This window comes from Eptatretus burgeri, chromosome 3 (genome assembly GCF_056783735.1).
Source record: "Eptatretus burgeri isolate ZD-2024b chromosome 3, Ebu_testis_v1, whole genome shotgun sequence".
NCBI lineage: Eukaryota > Metazoa > Chordata > Myxini > Myxiniformes > Myxinidae > Eptatretus > Eptatretus burgeri.
The window spans coordinates 44,479,069-44,499,068 of record NC_140963.1 but is presented as its reverse complement, the minus strand read 5'-3'; the positions used below and the strand labels follow the sequence as shown (position 1 = coordinate 44,499,068).

The window sequence follows — 20,000 nt, the reverse complement described above, 5'->3', positions numbered from 1 at the left end:
GGATCGCCCCTTCCATTCGCGGCTGTTCTGGTAGACTCTGTGAGTGAGTCACCTATAGAACAAGGACAAATGTGTCCAAGAGCCACGTCATAAAGGTTTTGTCTTCACCAGAAGAAGAAGAAGAATAACAACGCGGAGCTCTCTTAGAGCCATCGTTGGCAACGCGACGCGGCTAAAAAGGACTCACACCAAGATGCTCAGGGGTGACCAAAGATGGTACTGATTGTGACCAAGTCAAAACGGGAGAGCGACTGCAAGCTTCAGAAGGAGTTTTCAGTGTTGAGGAACAAGTTATGGATACTGTTTCAAAGAGGGTTTTGAAACATTCCTGCATAAGCACTGAAGATGGAATTAAGGGTGGCAAAGTTTTAGTGGTAAAAAGAGAGAGTAATCTTGATAAGCCTTCACAAGATGAGCAAAGCGGTAAGGTGCTGGTTGGAAATGAGGCTCCACCACTTGCTCATGTTGAAGGAGATAAAACTCCTAACAACGTTCGTATACATGAGGCAGATAGACCTACACTTGAGGACAATAATCAGTGTAGGACAAACAACGATAAAAAGGATAACGGAATAAAAACGGATCGCAACGACAGGGCAGAGCTTTCTGTGAAATGCCAACAGGACAAATGTACTGGTTCTGTTAAAGAAGAGGAATCAGTAACTCGATTACAATTACATGACACAGGTGTAGTTTCTGGTGGGTTGTCTTCCTCCTCAAGTGAAACTTCAGGCGCATTGCAGGAGAAATGTAAACGCACTACAATATGTAAGGAAGATGTTATTTTCTTGAGTGAAACCTTAAGGCAATGCAATGTCCAAATTAAAGACTATTTTCCTGATAGCAAGGCTTTCATTGTGATTGCAAAGGAGATGATACAAAGGAATTACTTAGCATAACTTTTTGAACCTCAATTTCAGCATCTCAGGAAAGCTGTGACGAAAGTAAACAGAGAATTGCAGGTGGAAGGTCTTTTAAGTGCCTCGTTTCTCCAATGGCAGAACTACAGGTTGCAACTCTGAATATTAATGGGGGTCGAGCCCCATTACGGTGAATTCAAATGATCCAAACCTTAGAGAAAATACAGCTGATATTATCCTATTGCAGGAGGCCCATGCCACAAACACCTTCACAGCTGGGTCGGGAAAACTTTTTAGAGAGCAGTGGTTCTTAAGCGGGTTTCCTACACCCAAGGCCGGTGTAGCTATTTGTTTAAGCCACAAGTTTTCTGCGCAGCAGGTTTCATTCAAAGAAATATGTGAAGGAAACCTCATGTCGGAAGAGTTTCTGTGTAATGCCCAAAAATAGTGGTAGTGAATGTTTCTACTCCAAATGATCCTATAGAAAGGAAAATTTTCTTTCAAACACTGCAAGATTTCATTAAAGACCAGGACTCATCCTCATTTATTTGCTTTGCTGGAGATTTTAATTGTACAATTCACCCAAAAGTTGATAGGAATGGGCATAAACCTCATGCAGCCTCCTCTTCGGGGTTGGAGAATATCGTTAATAAATATTGTTTCAATGATTTGTGGTGACTACAACACCCATGTTTGTGTAGCTTACATGGTGCAGATGTCAGGATGGCTTTATATCAAGGGCAAGACTTGATAAAATATATGTTAATAAGCATATGTTAAATGTTGTGACTTCATCCAAAATTCTATCAACTGGTTTCACAGACCATAGCTGCGTCATGTTGTCCTTCAAATTACCCTTGTCATCATGTGGTAGTGCATATTGGACTCTCGCCTTCTAAGTGACAAAAAATTTAAGGATTGTTTCAAGGCTGTATGGGAAAAAATTTGCCACTCCAAGCCTGAGCCTGCTAACCCCCAGTTATGGTGGGACATTGCAAAATCCCAAATACAATCTTTCTGCCAGAAATATAGTCTATACACCACTAAGATGCAATATCACTCGATTGATATGTGAAAGTCTGAAATTGTTTCCCGAGAGCAAAATAAAGACGATGCTGGAAAGGACACACGAGATAAGTTGCTATGGGCAAAAAGAACATTGCTCGCTGAGATGGTTAAGCAAAGGGAAATGGGTACCCTGGTATGAATGCAGATGAGTAACCTGACATTGGATATGCCAAACAAAGAGTTATTCAACTTGGAGAACTCCACAAAAAAGTTACAACAAATCCATGGCCGACTCACTTCAAATGGGACCTTAAAGACCTCTCAGCAAGGAGTAAGGGGTGTCTTAAAAGATTTTTACTCCAACCTTTACTCCCCTACTAGTGTGGATAATGACAAGATACAGGAACTGATTGCTGGACTTCCCAAAGTTGGAGAGGACCAGCGACAAGTGCTTGACTCTTCAATCTTGGCCGAGGATCTTGAAGCAGCCATGCAAAGCTTAAAAGATGGAAAGGCCCCTGGGATTGATGGCCTACCCGGAGAATTTTAAAAGACTTTTTAGAAGCTTGTTGGACCCAAGTTGTTATATGTCCTCGAGGAAAGCATCCACGTTGGAGAGTTTCCATTGTCATGTCGGAGAGCAGTTGTGTGTCTACTACCCAAAACCGGGGATCTTCAAATCATTGAAAACTGGCAGCCTGCGTCATTATTGTGTGCTGATTAAAAGATTTTCGCGAAGGTTCTTGCAAATCGTGTGAAAGTTGTAGTTGGTTCTGTTCTACACCCAGACCAGACTTATTGTGTACCGGGAAGGTCTATTCATGATAACATTTTTCTGGTAAGAGATAGTCTTTCTTGTGACAACTACTTGCATGATAATTATGGGCTATTGTTTATTGAGATTGTGTTGACCATAAATACCTTTTTTTTTCTGTCCTTAATGGTTTTGGAGAATATTTCATCTCCTATGTGAAACTTTTGTCCACTGATACTTACTGCATGCTGAAAGTTAACAGGTTATGCTCTCACTTTCCATTTTGACGAGGTATTCATCAAGGCTGTCCTCTTTCGGAGCTGTTGTACGCAATCGCCCTTGAACCACTCTTGTCCTCTATCAGGCGGCAAATGCCCCAGGATGAGGAGGGCGTAAACGGTCCAAAATTTGTGCTGACTGCTTAACTGCTGATGATGTTTGCGTTTCAATTAGGTTCCCAAATAGTGTATAAGTTTTGCGACGATGTTTGAAAAATTTATCCACAGCCTCCTCGAGCGAGGTAAATTGGAGCAAAAGTGCAGCCCTATGTTGCAGTCGTAAAAATCTTTCCTCAATACCGCCACCTTGACTCCCAGAGAACATAGCATGGAGATTTGATGGGGTTAAATACCTCAGAGTTTATCTTTGGTAATCCGAAGATGGAATTGAAAAATTGGGAAGGTGTGTTAGAACAGATTATATGTCGTTTAAAAACATGGGAAGGACTATGCAGATCTCTGTCCAGCAGAAGACGCAGTCTTGTCATCAACAACCTAATAGCAGCTAGGTTATGGCACAAAGTTATTGCTTTGCAGCCAACCAAAGAACTAATACTTGCCATCCAGCGAGCTATGGTTAAATTATTTTGGAGTGGCGACCATTGGCTTCGGCCTGCTGTACTGCACCGCCCCCGGAAAGAGGGTGGCCAAGGTGTTGTGCACATCACCGGCCGAGTCATGGCCTTTCGTCTGCAATCTCTGCATAAATTGCTGTTCACTGAACGGCTGCCATGGCGTCCCTTTGCACTTCTTTTTTGTTGCAACAGGCCAACAGATTACTGTATGACCGGCAAATTCTCCTGATGGATTGAGAACGGATTCAATTTGGCGCACTCCCGGGTTTTTACCAAAGCTTGCTGGATGCTTGGAGGGCTTTGGTGTCCACCAGTTAATTGAAGCTTCTTACAATTCCCGAATGTTCCTGCAGGAACCTTTTATTCTGCAACCATTTTCTCCCAGGGATTCCTCTTAGCAAGGTCTTGGTCAAGAAATTTATACAAAGACGAGTCATTATGGTGTGTGATCTCAGGGATTCATCTGGGTCTTGGTGGAGATCGACTGGGTCACTTGTGACAAGCCATGGGTGCAGATATATTCGACTTGTATACCGAATTGTGGTTAGGAAATTTAGACTGCTAAATATTGGCTGGAAGGTGCCGGTATTGTGGAGGATTTTCGGCTGGCTTTTCCCGAAATTAGGGTGCTCCCCCCATTTCAGTTAAACAGTGACAATATCCCCACCTTTCACTTGGTCACTAAGTCTGGGATCCATGACCTCTCCAGACAAAGACAAGCAGCATCAACACGTATAGCAATATGGTCAGAACGGCTAGAGGCCGGATGTATATCAGGCCACTGTGGCCTGTGATGTATACTTTACCTATCTACGGCCTATTGGCAGACGTTTAATGGAGATTAACACATTGGGCTCTCCCTTCCAACACTCTCGTGCACCATTTCAATAGCTCAGTACAAGTTACTTGTCCCTTCTGTGAGCACAAGGAGGATCTATTCCATGCTTACGTGCAATGCAAAAGATTAAAATCTCTCTTCTCCTTACTTTTACATTTTTTTTTCTCGTAAAATGTCCTTTCCTTTCACATCACATGTTTGTGTTTGGGGAGCCTTTCAAGCCCTCTTGCAGCGATTCTGGTGTTCTCAATTTTCTGGTTGCTGCTGTGAAATATGCTATACTGCATATATATCAAGGAAAACTAAAATTGACAATGGTTCCAGGTCCGACGTCATACCGATTTTCAGAGGGTTTGTGGCAGCAAGACTTCGGCTAGAAATTGACTATTACTTAAGTAGGGAGAATGTTAAAGTTTTTGAGACAAAATGATGTTGTGGCAAAGTTTTGTGCTTTGTGGATAAAGTAGAATTTGTTTTCTTATGATGTTTTATGGAACAAGTTCGAATTGCAAACATACCCCATGGGAGTTCATTCATACAACTCTCAGATGAGAGATAGCATGGACGACAGATACTTTTGAAATCTGGTAAGATTTTCATCGTATCAGAAAAAAAAAAACAGAACACCTCACAAGAGTGAGGCTAGTTTCATATTATCATTTGCGATTAAATTTTGCGTTGGGCATCACCCAGCGCATTTTTTTTTAATAACAATTTTAAGAAAAAGGGTCGAAAGGGCCGTTTCTCGGCTCAAAGGGCTGGAATCGCATTTTGGGCTCAGTTACTGCTTGGGGAATGGTCTCTAGAATATACCTGTCAAGTTTGGTTCAGTTCCGTTCACTAATAACCGAGCAATAATTTTAAGAAAATTGTCTGAAATGACCGTTCCTTGGCCTGAAGGGCCGCAATCGCACTTTGGGCTCAGTTAATGCCTGGGGAATGATCTCTAGAACATGCCTGTCAAGGTTGGTTTGGTTCCGTTCACTAATAACCGAGAAATAATTTTAAGAAAATGGGCCGTTCCTTGGCCCGAAGGGCCGCAATCGCACTTTGGGCTCAGTTAATGCCTGCGCATATGTGTCTAGTATATGCCTGTCAATTTTCATCGAATTCTGTTCACGAATAATGGAGAAATAGACGCTCAAATGAACTGTACACAAGAAAAGAGAGAACGCGAGCAGCGTTTGGTCCACCCCACGGGGTAAAAATTTGACTTTTATTTCTTTCTTTCTTCTCGTGTGTTTTTGTGTCCTTTCTTCTTCTTTTTTTCAACTTTTTGTGTGGATCAAATAAACGTAATTCAAATTCTGTCTGTGTCTGTGTCTGTGTCTGTCTGTAGTGTCATGGTGGCTGTGTGCTTTGGGTGAGCTGTGATCTGCCCTGTTTTTTTCACATCGTTTTTTCACCTCTTTTCCTTTGTTTCCTTCTACGCATCGTTATTTGTGCCCCCACCCTCCCCTCTTTGTTAGACCTCGCGCTTCGGGATTCCTTCGCGCCATCGTCACCCCACGCCACCCCACCCATCTGTCCTTGTTATTTCGCGGTTTGTCCTTCGGTTCATCTCTACCCATCCCCTCCCCTCCCTCCCCTTTCCCCTCCTAGCTTACTTTTTCCCTGAGATAGAGAGAGAAAGAGCCCACAGCTTCTTTGTGGATAGCTTTTAGTTGGCGGCCCATCCCGGCCCTTCAACTGATCGTTTTTTTTTCCTCACTGTAGCTGTGTTTATGTCCTTTGGAAACCTGTCTCAGCTCGTATTTAATTACTGCACGAGACCAATCACCCCTCCTCCCCCTTCCTAAATATGACTTCATATTCCCGTTATTCGGCATTTGAAGCATTAACACGAAAACATGGCATCGTCTGCGTGTGCTCAGGCTATTGTACGTAAGCTTGACTTATTCGGTTTCCACCAGACACACTGTCACCGCTTAAAAAAATTGATCACCAAGGCAAAAAGGGATTCTAATCAATTATCCCACTTCTGATCTTATTCTTAGAAGCTATTATTTTCCTCATGTCCAGTTTCAAGATTGGAACGATAATTGTTAATGGTGGTAGGAAGTCCATTCCACAAGATCTAAATTAAACAGCTGGTGGAGGTCAACGGTCTTGACATAGCTTTGTTACAAGAGACCCATGCTGTCCGATCAGTTCAGGCTCAGTGGCGACTATTTATGGACAAGGAATGTTTGTTTAGTAACAACTCCTCGTCGAAGGCAGGCATCATGTTTGTCTTAGGGAAACATTTCTATCCGTCCTGCCTTAAATTTATGAATATTTTTGATGGACACCTTTCCTCTGTGACCTTCTCAATCAATCAGGTCAAGTTCACAATTCTCAATGTGTACGCTCCAAGCAAAAATGACGAGCGGATCTCCTTTTTTGCCGAACTGAGAAAATTCCTGCAAACACTGGATTTGCAGACTTGTCTAATTATTGGTGGCGATTTTAACTGTACTGTTAATGCTTCATTTGGCCGGAACGGGCCGGAACCCCAACCATGTACCGCAAAACTTTTTGCAAACATCATTGTGAAATACAATGTTCATGATATTTGGCACGTGCAGCACCCTTCTGATCGGTCTTATACATGGTGTCGTTGTTTAAACAACCACATCTCACTTGCGAGGCTTGATCGCATCTATGTAAATTCTCATTTATTACATGGAGTTTATAAATCCGATATCGTGCCTTCTGGTTTCTCCGACCATTCCTTAGCTCGAGTCTTTATTCAACTCTCTAAACCATGTCCAGCGAGCTCTCACTGGAAATTCAATAACAGTTTACTAGAAAACCTCAACTTCATTCAGGCTTTTGAATCCTTCTGGACGGCTCTCCTAGAACAGAAGTTAAGCTGTTCCGTTAACCTGCTGATATGGTGGGATTTAGTAAAAACCCAAATTAAAGGTTTCTGTCAACAGTATCAGTTTTTTCCAAACAAGCGCTGACCATGAAGTAAAAAAAATTATTACAATTAGAGATTTTACATCTCCAACGGGTCATCAGACAAAATAATAGTAACATACAAAAAACCTTAACTGAAAAACAGTCCTTATTAAAGGAAATATCCGAGAAGAATGCACGTGGTTCCTTAGTTTGGATGAGGGTGCGACACCTGAATGAGGCAGACGTACCAACCAAGTACTTATTTTCCTGGAGAAACGTCTTCCCAGTAAGCAGCTTTCTCAGCTGTGACTTGCAGATTCATCCATTACCTTTACACAATCAGAAAATGAATCCTGTCAGTGTCGCCTCGATCTCCGTAGGCCTGCCAGTGTTGTGTGAAGATGGGCGTTCCCAACTGGAAAGACTCATCACCTTGGATGAACTTGGCACTGCCCTGCACGGCCTTGCCATTGGGAAAGCACCTGGATTGTATGGACTTACAACCGAATTTTACAAGAAGTTTTCGCACTTATTTGGTTCAGAACTCATTAACACCTTGAACGCAAGCTGCCAGCTTGGAGAGCTACTCAGAGTTGCCGACGAGCTCTTCTTACCCTCATCCCAAAAAGGGAGACTTGTTGTGTATTGAAAATTGGCGTCCTATCTCCCTATTATGTACGGACTACAAGATATTTTCAAAAGCCCTGGCATTGCGACTTACTCCTCATTTATCCTCGTTGAAGGAAGACCAATGTTACTGTGTCCCAAAACGTTCCATCCATGACAACATCTCCCTTGTGAGAGACATCATTGAACTGTGCAAGGAAAACCCGAAAGATTTAGGACTTCTTCTCCTTGATCAAGAGAAAGCCTTTGACCGTGTTGACCATCAGTACCTTTTCGAAGTACTTGGGCGGTTTGGACTTGGTTCGACCTTTATCTCTTATATTAAAATACTATACAATAATATTTCTAGTGTGCTTAAGATAAACAATGAACTTTGTTGCACCTTTGTCTGTTAACAGGGGAATTAGACAAGGTTGCCCTCTTTCTGGGTTGCTTTATGCTATCTCTCTCCATCGAACCCCTACTAGTTTCTTTGCGCTGTAGACTAACAGGTGTTAGTTTGTCCCAGCTTGAACGGCCCATCAAGGTACTGGCATACGCCGATGACGTGTGTGTATTCGTGCAAGATATCAATGACATTAACGTCGTTCATTATTGTTTATTCTTATTCGAAAAGGCTTCTTCAGCCAAAGTAAATTGGAACAAAACGAGCACCCTTTGGCTCGGTCCGTTGTGCTACTTGGCGCCAAGACTTCCTGCTCCACTGTCATGGGCCAATGATGGTGTGAAATACCTTGGAGTGTTCTTCAGTAATAATACCATAGTAGCAAATAATTAAACTGGTCTGCTCGAGTTTGTTGAGGGTAAACTGCAAAAATGGAAAGGTCTGATCACACACCTGTCATATCGTGGAAGGGTCTTGGTCATCAACACACTGGTGGCCTTTACCTTATGGCACAGGTTCTTCGTGCTGCATCCTCCAGCGGTGTTGCTTCAACAGCTCCAGAAGTGCTTAGTGTCCTGTTTCTGGGACGGAAAACACTGGCTGTGACCTGGGGTCCTTAGTTTACCACTGACCGTTGGAGGCTAAGGCCTTGTCGATATAAAGAGCCGGCTAATGGCCTTTCGTCATGGGTCAACGTCGCTCGTCACCTTTGGCAACAGGCTGAGAGGCTAGGCTATGACCACTCTCTTTTCCTGATGTACCTTTCCGAAATTGACACATCTCCCCTCTCTGGTTTCTATCGGAGCATGCTAAATGCGTGGCAAGCTCTGACAATAACAAGAACTACACATTCTTACATGAAACAGATGTTTCTGGAAGAACCTTTGTTCTCCAACTCCCTTTTCCATGATATGCCTGCTGATAGGTGTTTTATTCAACGCTTTACCGACAAGGGCGTAAAATCTGTCGCAGACCTTCTCAGCCCAAACGGCAGCTGGATCGGAGCTGATGCATTGGCAAGCCTAGTTGGTGTGCGATCCTCTCGAATCGTGGCACGCATATTATGTCGTGTGCTTTGGACATACACACAGCTTGCACCTGCTTGGGAGCACAGGACCGGCAAAGCAATGAACAAAATACACATCGAATACCTTCTCTCTCCACCTTTCCTGAACTCGTTTGTGTTTTTTATCTTGCCAGCTCTCTTCCTTGTACCCCTTTTAACGTTGGCTTCAATGGCCTTCCCAAACAAAAAGACCTTTATTTGGGTTGTGTAAAATTTCTTTCACAACGGCAAATAACACAGCAGAGGGTTCGATGGAGAGACCTCTTCCCTTATTCTCCCCCTTATTTTCCTAACTGGAAAGGTTTTTCTCACCCTCCTGTACCACCATGACATGGTGACCTCCAATGGAGACTGGTACACTGGATCCTTCCTTATAATCACTTGTTGCACCGTTTTTCAAATCTGCTTGTAGATGAATGTCCTTTTTGTAAGAAATCTGAAAACCCTTTTCACATCTATATTGAATGCCAACGGTTGGCACCTTTATTTATTTTACTTCGGAATTGTTTTGTGAGGTTTGGTTTTATTTTTAACACTTGTGTGTTCATCTACGGATTGGATATCCTACACAAAAATTCCAATGCTGTGTTAGCCAATTTCCTGCTTGCTCAGGCAAATATGGCAGTATATAAGTCAAGGAAAAGAAAACTTGATGGTGTTGGAGTAAATGATGAAGATGCTTTGTTTTTGTTCAAAATCTTGTAATAAGTCATGTTGAATTGTATTTTGCTTTCTTTTCAGTAACTGGAAGATTACCGCAGTTCGAATCAAAATGGTGTATAAAGGAAGTTATTTGTAAAGTCCGAGAGGAATGTTTATCCTTTTGTGAAATGTTTTGTATATAATCCACCTGATTCATCCTTTCCTTTCTTCAGAAATTGTTTCTTGGTTTTCTATTTTTCTTTCTTTTTCTGAAATGAAAATGTGACTCCCATTTGGGGGCTTTCTTTTCTATTTTTATAATGAAAAGATACAATTCTGTCTCTCTGTCTCTCTGTCTCTCTCATATCTCACCCCCATTTCCTCCTCCTCCTTGTTTGGCTGTCTCGCTGATGATATGATGGTCATTGAATCAGATACTCAGTAAGCTGAAGGATTTCTTCATATGTCTCAAGAATCAATGCTTTATTTCTCTCTCTGTCCACTTTTGTTCAATGGTCCTTGACTTTTCTGTGCATGCCATCCATTTCTAGTCCATTAACCTTCCACTCTCCATATTTTTTTCTCTCATTTAAATCGCTCTATTTTCTATATCTTACAGCTCTTCCTTTATTTAGCATGAGTCTTCCAATGCCATCTTCCATCCTTGACTAATACTGATTTCACAAACTAAGTTCTCATCATACCAATACTTGGACTGTGCAGAGCACTGAACTCATTCTGTTCAAGGTAATATCTTGTGGGTGAGCAGGCAAACTGAAAATTGGGTGAATGGCAGAGTGCTGAATCAGTTGAGCATTTTAATGAGAATGAGCATTTAATGTGACGCGTCACAGCTGGGTATACTGTTCAATGAGAGGAACAGCAGGCAAGCATTTTCTTTGACCACAACAGGTTTGTACAGTTGTTTGAATTCCTTATGGAGTTGATGCAGTTAACCTAACCAGAAGTCCTTTCATTCAAACTTTTGGGCCTCACTCTCTGCCATGATCTTTCCTGGGAAAGCCACATCTCCAAGCTGGCTTCCAGAGTCAGTCGTCAATTCGGCATTCTCCATCGTGCAAAGTCCTTCCTTGGCACACCTGAGCTCCTGACCACGTACAAAGCTTTCATCCACCGCCTGATGGAGTACTGCTTTCCCATCTGGGCTGGTGCTCCCGCCTCTCACCTTTCTCGGCTTCACGCTGTGGAAACCAAGGCATCTTCCACGATGAGGCTGAGTCCTTGGGTCTCTCACTGTCTCACCGCAGGCGGGTCGATGGTCTTTCTGTCTTCTGCCTTCTCCTCTCCAGCCTCACCCCCCCCCCCCACTTCCCCGCTCTGTCTGCTGTCGGTCCCGCCCATATTTCCGGAGGGCGCTCAAGATCTTATCACAACCCCCTTGGGATCCAAAAGGTCCTGAGTTCAAGCCCCGTTGGCCGCTTGAATTACTACACACCAGGAGGTTGACTCAGCCTGTCATCCTTCCGAGGTCGGCAAAGTGAGTACCAGTGTACTGGGCCCGGTGTATGCCCAGTTAGAATAGGTGTACCATATCCCTGTGTCGTAAGAGGTGATCAGGGTTGCGTCAGGAAGGGCATCCGGCGTAAAACATGTGCCAAATCACTATGCGGATCATACGGATGATCCACTGTGGCGACCCCTAACGGGAGCAGCCGAAAGAAGAAGAAGAGTGTTAGCTCTTATATGAGCCTCGACAGTGTATATTAAAATAAATAACTAAATAAAAATAAAAACCCCAATCTGAACTTTGCTATTTGGGTGATGGCAAAAAGTTGAAAGACAATGACTCAACCGAAAGGTGACAAAAACAGTCATTAGATTGATGGAGCTATAAATGACAATGCTTCTTACTTTGTTGGGAAATAGTTGGGTGATGGTGTTGCAGGTGGTGAAGCCAAAATGCCTCGATTCCACTTTTTTGATCATTCAGGTTGTTGGCTGTTCTACCCTATTTTACCTTTCATATCAAGTCAGTCATTGATGATATTTGAAGTTCAAAATTCAGTTGTGATTTCATTGTAGTGACGATTGTGATAAACTCATTGCCAAACATTTCTCAATCATGCTGGCTGTACCATGGCTGATCACAAAAACAGTTGCACTATCAATTGTGAGCGTCGCAAAGTTTTACGCAAAATACATTGAAGGCCTTATTGTAGCTCAGTTTTGCTTCTAACTGGCAAGGTAACTTTCCTTTAATTTAACAATTCTAATAACTACGTAGAGGACATGGGCATGAGGGTACTTTGACATGAATTACAAGAGACTTAATAGGCAATGGTGAAATCAACAGACTATGATTTTGAACTCTGGGATCCCAGTGTTATGAACTACATACTCATTTGGGAGCACCGAACAGGCTAAACTAGGAGCTCGTAGCCCCTATTTGTTGAGTAATTTGTGAAAGAAATCTCAAAACGAAGCCAGAAGGTGATTCTTGAACCCCATGCATGTACAGTAAGCTATACTACCACCATTACTGCTGTGGTAATTCTTTTTGCCATGTGTTTTTGCAGTACGCAGCACATTGGGAAGGTTTGTAACAAGACTGCTTCATTCCTTGGCTATTGCAGAAAAGCCTTCGTCCTTCTTGGGCTCGATGACTCACAGGTGGGTGATAATGATTCCAGTTTGGGTACAAATTCTGAAATTTGGCTAATGTGGCAGCAAACCACGATGCTGCATATTAGTCACAGATCTGTCTTAAATTGAGGGATGGAGAAGTCCAGATACAGACGAACATCGGCCATTTAAAATTTGTATTTGCATATTTGTATATGGATGTCCGTGTGTAATAATAATACTTTGGTTTATACAAGTAAAAACACCAAACAAAGCAGTCTGAAGACTGAAATTCCTTTGGTTTACATTGTAAGGTATACTAAAATTCATATAGTTTACATTCGAAAGTATGAAATAACAGTAATCATGAGTCATCATCAAAAGAGTTTCTTAATTGGAAACAGGAACGAGATTGAGATTGATGGATAGGAGGGAGCGTTTCACGATGACACTCCAATTTGAGGAGAGGTGTTTCAAACTGTGTGAGGAGTTCGTGTCTGCACTCTAATAAAGGGGGGATGTCAAGAGACATAAGATTTTGTTTGTACGAGTTGCAACTGCAGTCTGTTATGCAATGGATCGTACGCTTCTGTACTCATTCAATCTCGACACTGAGTCTCGGTGAAACTGGAGCCCCACACAGGAGAAACAAACTTGAGTCGGGGGTGGATGTACATTTTGAAGAGTCACCAGGTCACAAACAAGGACACCCTTTTTCTTCAAAACGCATCGGATGTACAGCCGTCGTGAAGCGCGTGTAACCATCTGCAAAACTTGACTGTTCCATCTCAAGTCAGCTTGGATGGTGATGCTGAGAAGGGTAAGTGAGTCCACCCTTTGTCAGGGTGAACCATCAATGGTTACTTGGGGTTGGAGAGGTGGTGCTTCAGGAAACTGATTTGCATGATCTTGCATTTTTCAGGTTTAGGTCGCATGCCATTTAACTGACACCACACACTGAGAGCATTAATGTGCGTTTGCATTGTGGTTTGTTGTGACCTGGGAACTACTTCCACTAAAGTCAGACCATCGACATAATTCCATCTGTAATTTGTCATCAATGCTGCATCGTTGATCATTGTGAGGAAGAGATTGGGACCTAACTTAGTCCCCTGAGGCACTCCACAACTGGGATCCAAGGAGTGAGAAGTAACTCCCTTGGAGCGAACCACTAGTGAACAATCACACAATCTGCAGATAGTTGTGAGTATCATGTGATTAACCCCCACCTCAATCAGTTTTTGGACCACTTTGATATGATTAAGGTTGAAAGCCTTCATTAAGTCAACTACGCAAATGTTCACATGATGGCCCGGTTCGTCAATGATTCTGTGAATTACATCGATTGATTGAACTTCCCTTTATGTTGCCAAATTGAGCTGAGTCTCGGTCTGTCTGTGTCGACCCTCCTCGATCTTGTGAAAAGCTCAGTGTGATGAAATGGAAGGCCAAGAAGGAACCCGAAGAAGTAAAGAGCAAAGATGGAGTCATCAGGAGGAACCTGGATCGGATTCAGTTTAAGCCGCTACTCCACTACCCTCAAAAACCCATCCAGGCGCAGCCAAGTGAGCCTTACGGAAAATTTTCTGCAATAATTCACTTCTGGGAGAATAGAGCAATAGAGATGAAAAATAAGAAAAAGCAAGAATTATAATGGATAAAGAGAATTGTGAAAAAAGAAAGAAATGTGAACACTTTCGCACCCAAGAAAGAAAGAAATTTTGAATGACGAATGTTCCGTCATTCGGAACATTTAGATTTTGGTGAAGTTCCGGATCCGAGAACTTTTTAATTTTTTAGTGATTCTTCACCATTGATAGATGGGGCCAAAAACAATACATAGCACGATATTTCAAAAAGTTGTGGATGAGTTGGGTATGTGACAAGAACAAGCTGTTTAGATTTTGGTTAAGGTCTGGATGCAGAGCTGGCCTATCGGTGGGATTCAAAATGTAAACTGTTCAACTTGGTGGAGGTATGCACTCTATCAAGTGCCGTTTTAGTTTGTTTGCATGTTTTACAGTGGCATTGTAGTAAACATGAACAGTACTCCAATTCCTGCTTTGTCTTCCTCCCATCCATGAGGATGAGCTCTTTGCTCGTTTTGATTAAGGCCAACATTTGTGGAAGATCATCGTGCAAACAGAGGGTGAGGGAACAATGAAGAACGGACAGTTAAGTACAAGCAGATGGGCAAAGGACAGGTCGGAAAGCTAGAAGATGCACAGAAGCCCATCAAAGTGAGGTCCAATGGAATAGGTGTCTGTGGGGTGAAAGGGGATTGGGTTGGGGGGGGGGTGAGTGTGAAAGGCAGATCGGACAGCCAACAGTGTAAAAAAAAAACCAGCCACAAAAGGTTACAGGTTCACTGAGGTATGAAGTGTCAGCAAGATGAGAAATCGTACGTTTACATGGTAGGTGACATGATATGCTAAGGAGACTGGAATTGTATCCTTGAGCTAGGAAATACAAACTTAGTTTTGAAGGCAATAGTGTTGAGAATTTGGATTCCACCCTTCTGGAATCTCAGGAGATTGGACGAGCTAATCTCAGGAGAATAGTCAAAGTAAGGACTTCCACAAACTTCTGAAACCCTCTTTATTGCCTTGTAGTTCATTCCATATTGTCGAAAGGCACCTCATTGCAATTACATATTGGTGTCAGCTGCATCCCTCACAGCATATCTGGAGAAGATCGGCAGGTGATCCAACATCCAAACAATATTGGCTCATCACCGTGTCTCTTTGGAAGGATCAACTGTGCAACCCACATATTATTTCTGTGTTCAGTCCTGGAATAAGTCCTTTCTCTCGAATTCCTGGGCCTTGCCATCAGCCAAATCCTCTCTGGAGCTGTTCTGAGCTGGACTCTTCTGGAAAAAAAATTGGACAAATTTTAATTTTGCAAACCACACTTCTGAGCTGGACTCGAAAGTTAGATCGAACTTTTCCTGGCCGACAATGCTTTTGTTCATAACTTATTGGAGGACTGCTCTCCCTTGTACAAATAGCACCCTCGTGTCAGATCTGTCAGTTCTGGATGTTATGAAATGGAATCCAGAGCTTTGAACATCATTGGATTTGCCCACTAAGAGGCCAAGGCACAAGGCTAACTACTCTTTCAACACAGCGAGTTGTTGGCATCCCTGTTTTATCTCTTCCTTTTCTTTTAATCCTCTGCCCCTCCCCAGCCTTATTAGGAGCCATGCATTTTTTCGAGTAAACCTCTGTTTACATTCCAAAATCCAGGCTTCTTGCTCACCTCCACTCCTTTGTTCCTCTTTTCTTCCACTCGTGGAATCGTCTCAATGTGTTTCCAACGATAACCCTGTACGATTCCTTACTGGAAGAAATGAAAACGGAGAAGGTCACAACAAAATGACGAGTTTGTACCACAAAAATACATCAGGCTCCATTAAATGCATCTGATGCACTATGGCAATGGAGACTGAACACATGACCAACACTTCTTCAATTTAATAGTAAGATTTAATGTTTGCTTTTCTTATTCGACAAACAAACGGCCCTTTATAAAGGCTGCCCTGGTTCTTGCTGAGTTTTGTTTTGTTCGTAAAGAATTCATTTGGCCTGTGTGGATGCCATTCTAATTGGAACACCAGTGGCATTTGCCTGTGAAAGTTCATGCTCGAAGACCACAGGAATACCACTGCTTCAAACGTTTGGAGATGCCAACAGATAAACATTTCTTATAGCGCATTGATTAACATAAATTTATAATCATGATGCTAATTGTAGGTATGGGTAATACAGTAGCTAAATTATATGTCATTTTCTTTTATTTGTCGGTGCATTTTTGTTCAGGTTTTTGACACTAATTGATTGATCTTGGCAATAATGAATCATCGTCGATTGTAAGACCAAACTGATGTGAATGCTGTGATCTTGACTTCATTTTTATACACTGATGTACATAAATATTTGAGTTGTTTATCATAGCGTATCGGTGTCGCAGGTGATTTCAATTCAATTTAGTTTTGGAAAATAATAATCGTCGCTACCATGGGTGGTGGTCAAATTTGACATGCATGCTTGCATGTGTGCAGATCTCAGATGCTGACATTACTGCATACCACGATAGTTATGCTCCACGTGCCCATGAACTAGAAGCCTTCAACATGGTAGGTGAAATCGATGCCATTTTTGATATATGCATATATGTGTGTATATATATATATATATATATATATATATATATATATATATATATATATATATATATATATATATATATATATATATATAGTCACTTCCTTTTTTTTTCATGATGATCTAATTCCTCATTGTGGAACTTCTAAGTAAATCACCTCTAGAGCAAATACAATTGTCGACATGTATATACTCTCATGTGAATTGCAAGGATATTGGTACACAAAGGACAAACCAATTATTATATGACATTTTAGCCTGGTCTCTCACATCATGAGCCAGCAGTAGAAACTGGAACGCCAAACAGTTAATCCGTAAATATACTGTTGGGACTTGTAAGAGGAGTCTGGCCCTTTCTGGCCTTCAAATCAAGTGGTGGTTTTAGAAAGTCATTTTGGTTTGTCGAGTTGTTGATATTTTGTTGTCTGTGGCAGCTGAAAGCAGCATTATCCCCCTGTGTGGAAGCCATCATCTTCCTTGATCGTCTCTCTTTTCTACTCGAACAGGTGAATCTTTCATTCCTGCAGTGAACCTTTGCTGCTTTATGGCCACGATAAAATGTAAAATCTCCATCTCATTCCTGTTATTGATTTATCTTATCAGGGAAGACAGCTGTTTGTTTTTCTTTTCCTATTAAGGAACGAGGTTCATGATCGAGCCTAAACGTAAATGAGGGTTTTGGGAAGAACTTTGCACACAATAATGAACTCTAGTATGGTGAATTAAATAGGGTTAAGTGAAGAAGAGGTCAGAAAAATAAGCTATAATGGGAGTGGGATAGAGTAAGAATTGGTATTGGATGGAATTCAAGATTAAACTTTCTAATGTAGTCCAGTTGAGTGCATTTAGAAATCAGGCCAAATGATTGGTGCATTGAAAATATTTGAATAATTAGAACCATGACAATGCTGGCTTTCACCCAACAATAGTCTGTTCAGATGTTACTTTAGATTTGCATAACTGGACGTCAATACCAGCCTTGGTGCTATCAGACTTGAAGCTTATTATCAAAATGGCCAAACCAGTTGAGACAATACTAATGTGATGAGGCTGGCAGCCAAGTATACCACTCGAAAGCACGATAATAAGTGTGGGTAAACATATAAATGGTTTTCCTGGAAAATAGGGATTGAAATCGGAAGAGTAAAGTTAGACTGCATGTAGATGTAGAAAAATAAGTAAGCAAAGATGGACAAACATCGGAGGAGGCAAATGTATTCAATTGCAACGGCTCTCATATATCACAAGTGCACGTTAAGTGGCTAAACCAATCACATGGAAGGAAGAATAAATTGGAGCTCAACCTGATTTTGATGTAATCTCGTTCGCACTTTTCAGTTATTATTTTAATGATTCTCTTTGAACTTACATATGATACATGAATAAAATGAAAACATGTAGGTCATTTTGTTTTTCATTACTGATTATATCCATTCATACATTTGCAGCAACTGGCTGTGCCGGTTGCTTCATTTTCTGGAAGTGCAACTATGGAACTGACACATTGTCCTCCACCATTCCCCCACCTTCCCTCGTGCATTTGGTCAGGAATTTAGAATTTAGTCGAGGTGTCAGTACAAAATAGCCTACCCCTCCCCCCACCCCCCTGAATTTTCTTTTTGTTGTGGTATTGTGGGATCTTTAACCTCCACAAGCGAATGGTAGCAGATGAGGCACCTGGCGTTAACTGTATATCATCGGGTCAAAAGGTCAAAAGCGAATATGCTCTCTCTGAGTTATGCTGTCATCATGCATTGGTCTATTGTTGAGGTGCATCTGAGTAATCCCAGTACCAATCTTCAGAAATATGAACTCTTCTTCATTTGACAAGTCATGTGACCCCTCCCTTCTTTGCAATTGGAGTATAATGTCTTGTAAAGGTATGTGGGAGCAAAAAAAACCCTTCATATCAGAAGTTCGCTATTTCAGATAGGAGCATCTACACTACAGTTACTTAAACAATAACACTTCCGATGCAATTTTTGTGGCGTTTTGCCTCGCAAATGTGTGCAATTTGTACCATAGGAAAAAGGGTTAACCATGATCTTGCATCGTAGGTTGTGCTCATGTCGCTGGGATGTTTTTGAATCCATATGCATTACTTAGGTGTCCTATTGGAGCTGATCTACTTTGACTGTATTCCATCAATGATCTACTTGACTGCATTGGTTGATTTGGCTTCAAACTTGGCTGCAATTTTCTCTATGGAGAGACCTTCCTGGAGACGAATAACCTGGCCTATCTTGTTGGAACTCCCTCAGCTTTTGATAAAACTTTGACAATGCTGTTGATGTGTCTGTCACATTCCACTTACCAATAATTGGTGATCTTTTCTATTCCTCTTAACTAGACATTCTAAATATTGATAACTACTTCATTATATACCCAGCCTTAGTTGGTCAAGACAACGCAAAGGAGATATAGATTTGCACAATTATGTTTGTTGCAGGAGGCAAGGAACAAAGAGGTATCAGAGCTGTGTAAGATGTAATGTTGCCCAGTTATGCATGTGGTGTTATACTTCCTCCATAATGCTCTTTTCTTTTGCTTTGAAAAACACATGGAGCCCTTCATGATGTGTGATGAATCCGGCTGATCGATAACCTTTCCTGGCCTTTGAATTTGACTACATCAAAGACATGAAAGCTTTTCTCTTTTTCCACTTCCCTTTAAAACTGGCTATTGGCTTGATTTGCATTGAACTATTGTTTTGCTGGGGAGGACACAAGTCAGAGATGACATCAAACTTGAATATGAATATCGATAAGGTCAACTTGAATATGCCGCTGCTTCTCTCTCAACAATGGATAGAGACCCTGAATCTTAAGCCGGAGGTCAGCAATGTGTCTCCATACATACTCGGTCATTCAACATGGTCTGACAACTGTTTCCCAAACTTTCTGCCTGTGGACTACAACTCTCTTTCCTGGCTTGCTGTTTTCTTCCACTCACTGTCAGTGTGGAGCACTCAACATAATCCTCTCCTCCCCTCTCCATGGGGTGGCTGCAATATCCCGAGGTTCAGTCTTGCTCATAGTTTAAATTTAATGACTTTATGATGTGCTTTCCTCCTTTGCAGCCGACTCAACATCTCACCGATATTCTAGCATCAGTTACTTCCCTCTCTGCTGACTTTAAAAGGACCATAATTCTGGTCTAACACTGCCAATATATGTCTTTAAGTCCAGGAAAATCTCACATCTTAACCCTGTTTCTGGAAGCATTGTCAAACAAATGCACCTCTACATTTCCATATTCAACCACTAGAACAAGGTCCTTTTCTTGAACCTCTGGCCTCACCATTTCCAATGACCCCGCCAGGGAAGACATAT

At 41.8% G+C, this 20,000-nt stretch overlaps 1 protein-coding gene across 10 annotated transcripts in view; it reads left to right on the top strand.

The window, feature by feature from the left end:
- LOC147029787 (putative methyltransferase-like protein 25) overlaps positions 1-20,000 on the top strand; it is a 221,289-nt gene that overhangs the window by 83,051 nt on the left and 118,238 nt on the right. For 8 of the 10 annotated variants that reach the window (XR_015056087.1, XR_015056089.1, XR_015056088.1 and 5 more), the window contains exons 9-11: positions 12,457-12,550; positions 16,566-16,640; positions 17,103-17,174. Coding sequence is in view for 5 of the 10 variants with exons in the window: in XM_085873104.1 (XP_085729230.1) it covers positions 12,457-12,550; positions 16,566-16,640; positions 17,103-17,174 (241 nt within the window). In the remaining 5 variants the exon portion in view is untranslated. Of the gene's footprint in view, positions 1-12,456; positions 12,551-16,565; positions 16,641-17,102; positions 17,175-20,000 lie in introns of those variants that run through there. The other 2 variants (XR_015056091.1, XR_015056090.1) reach the window with 2 other exon arrangements.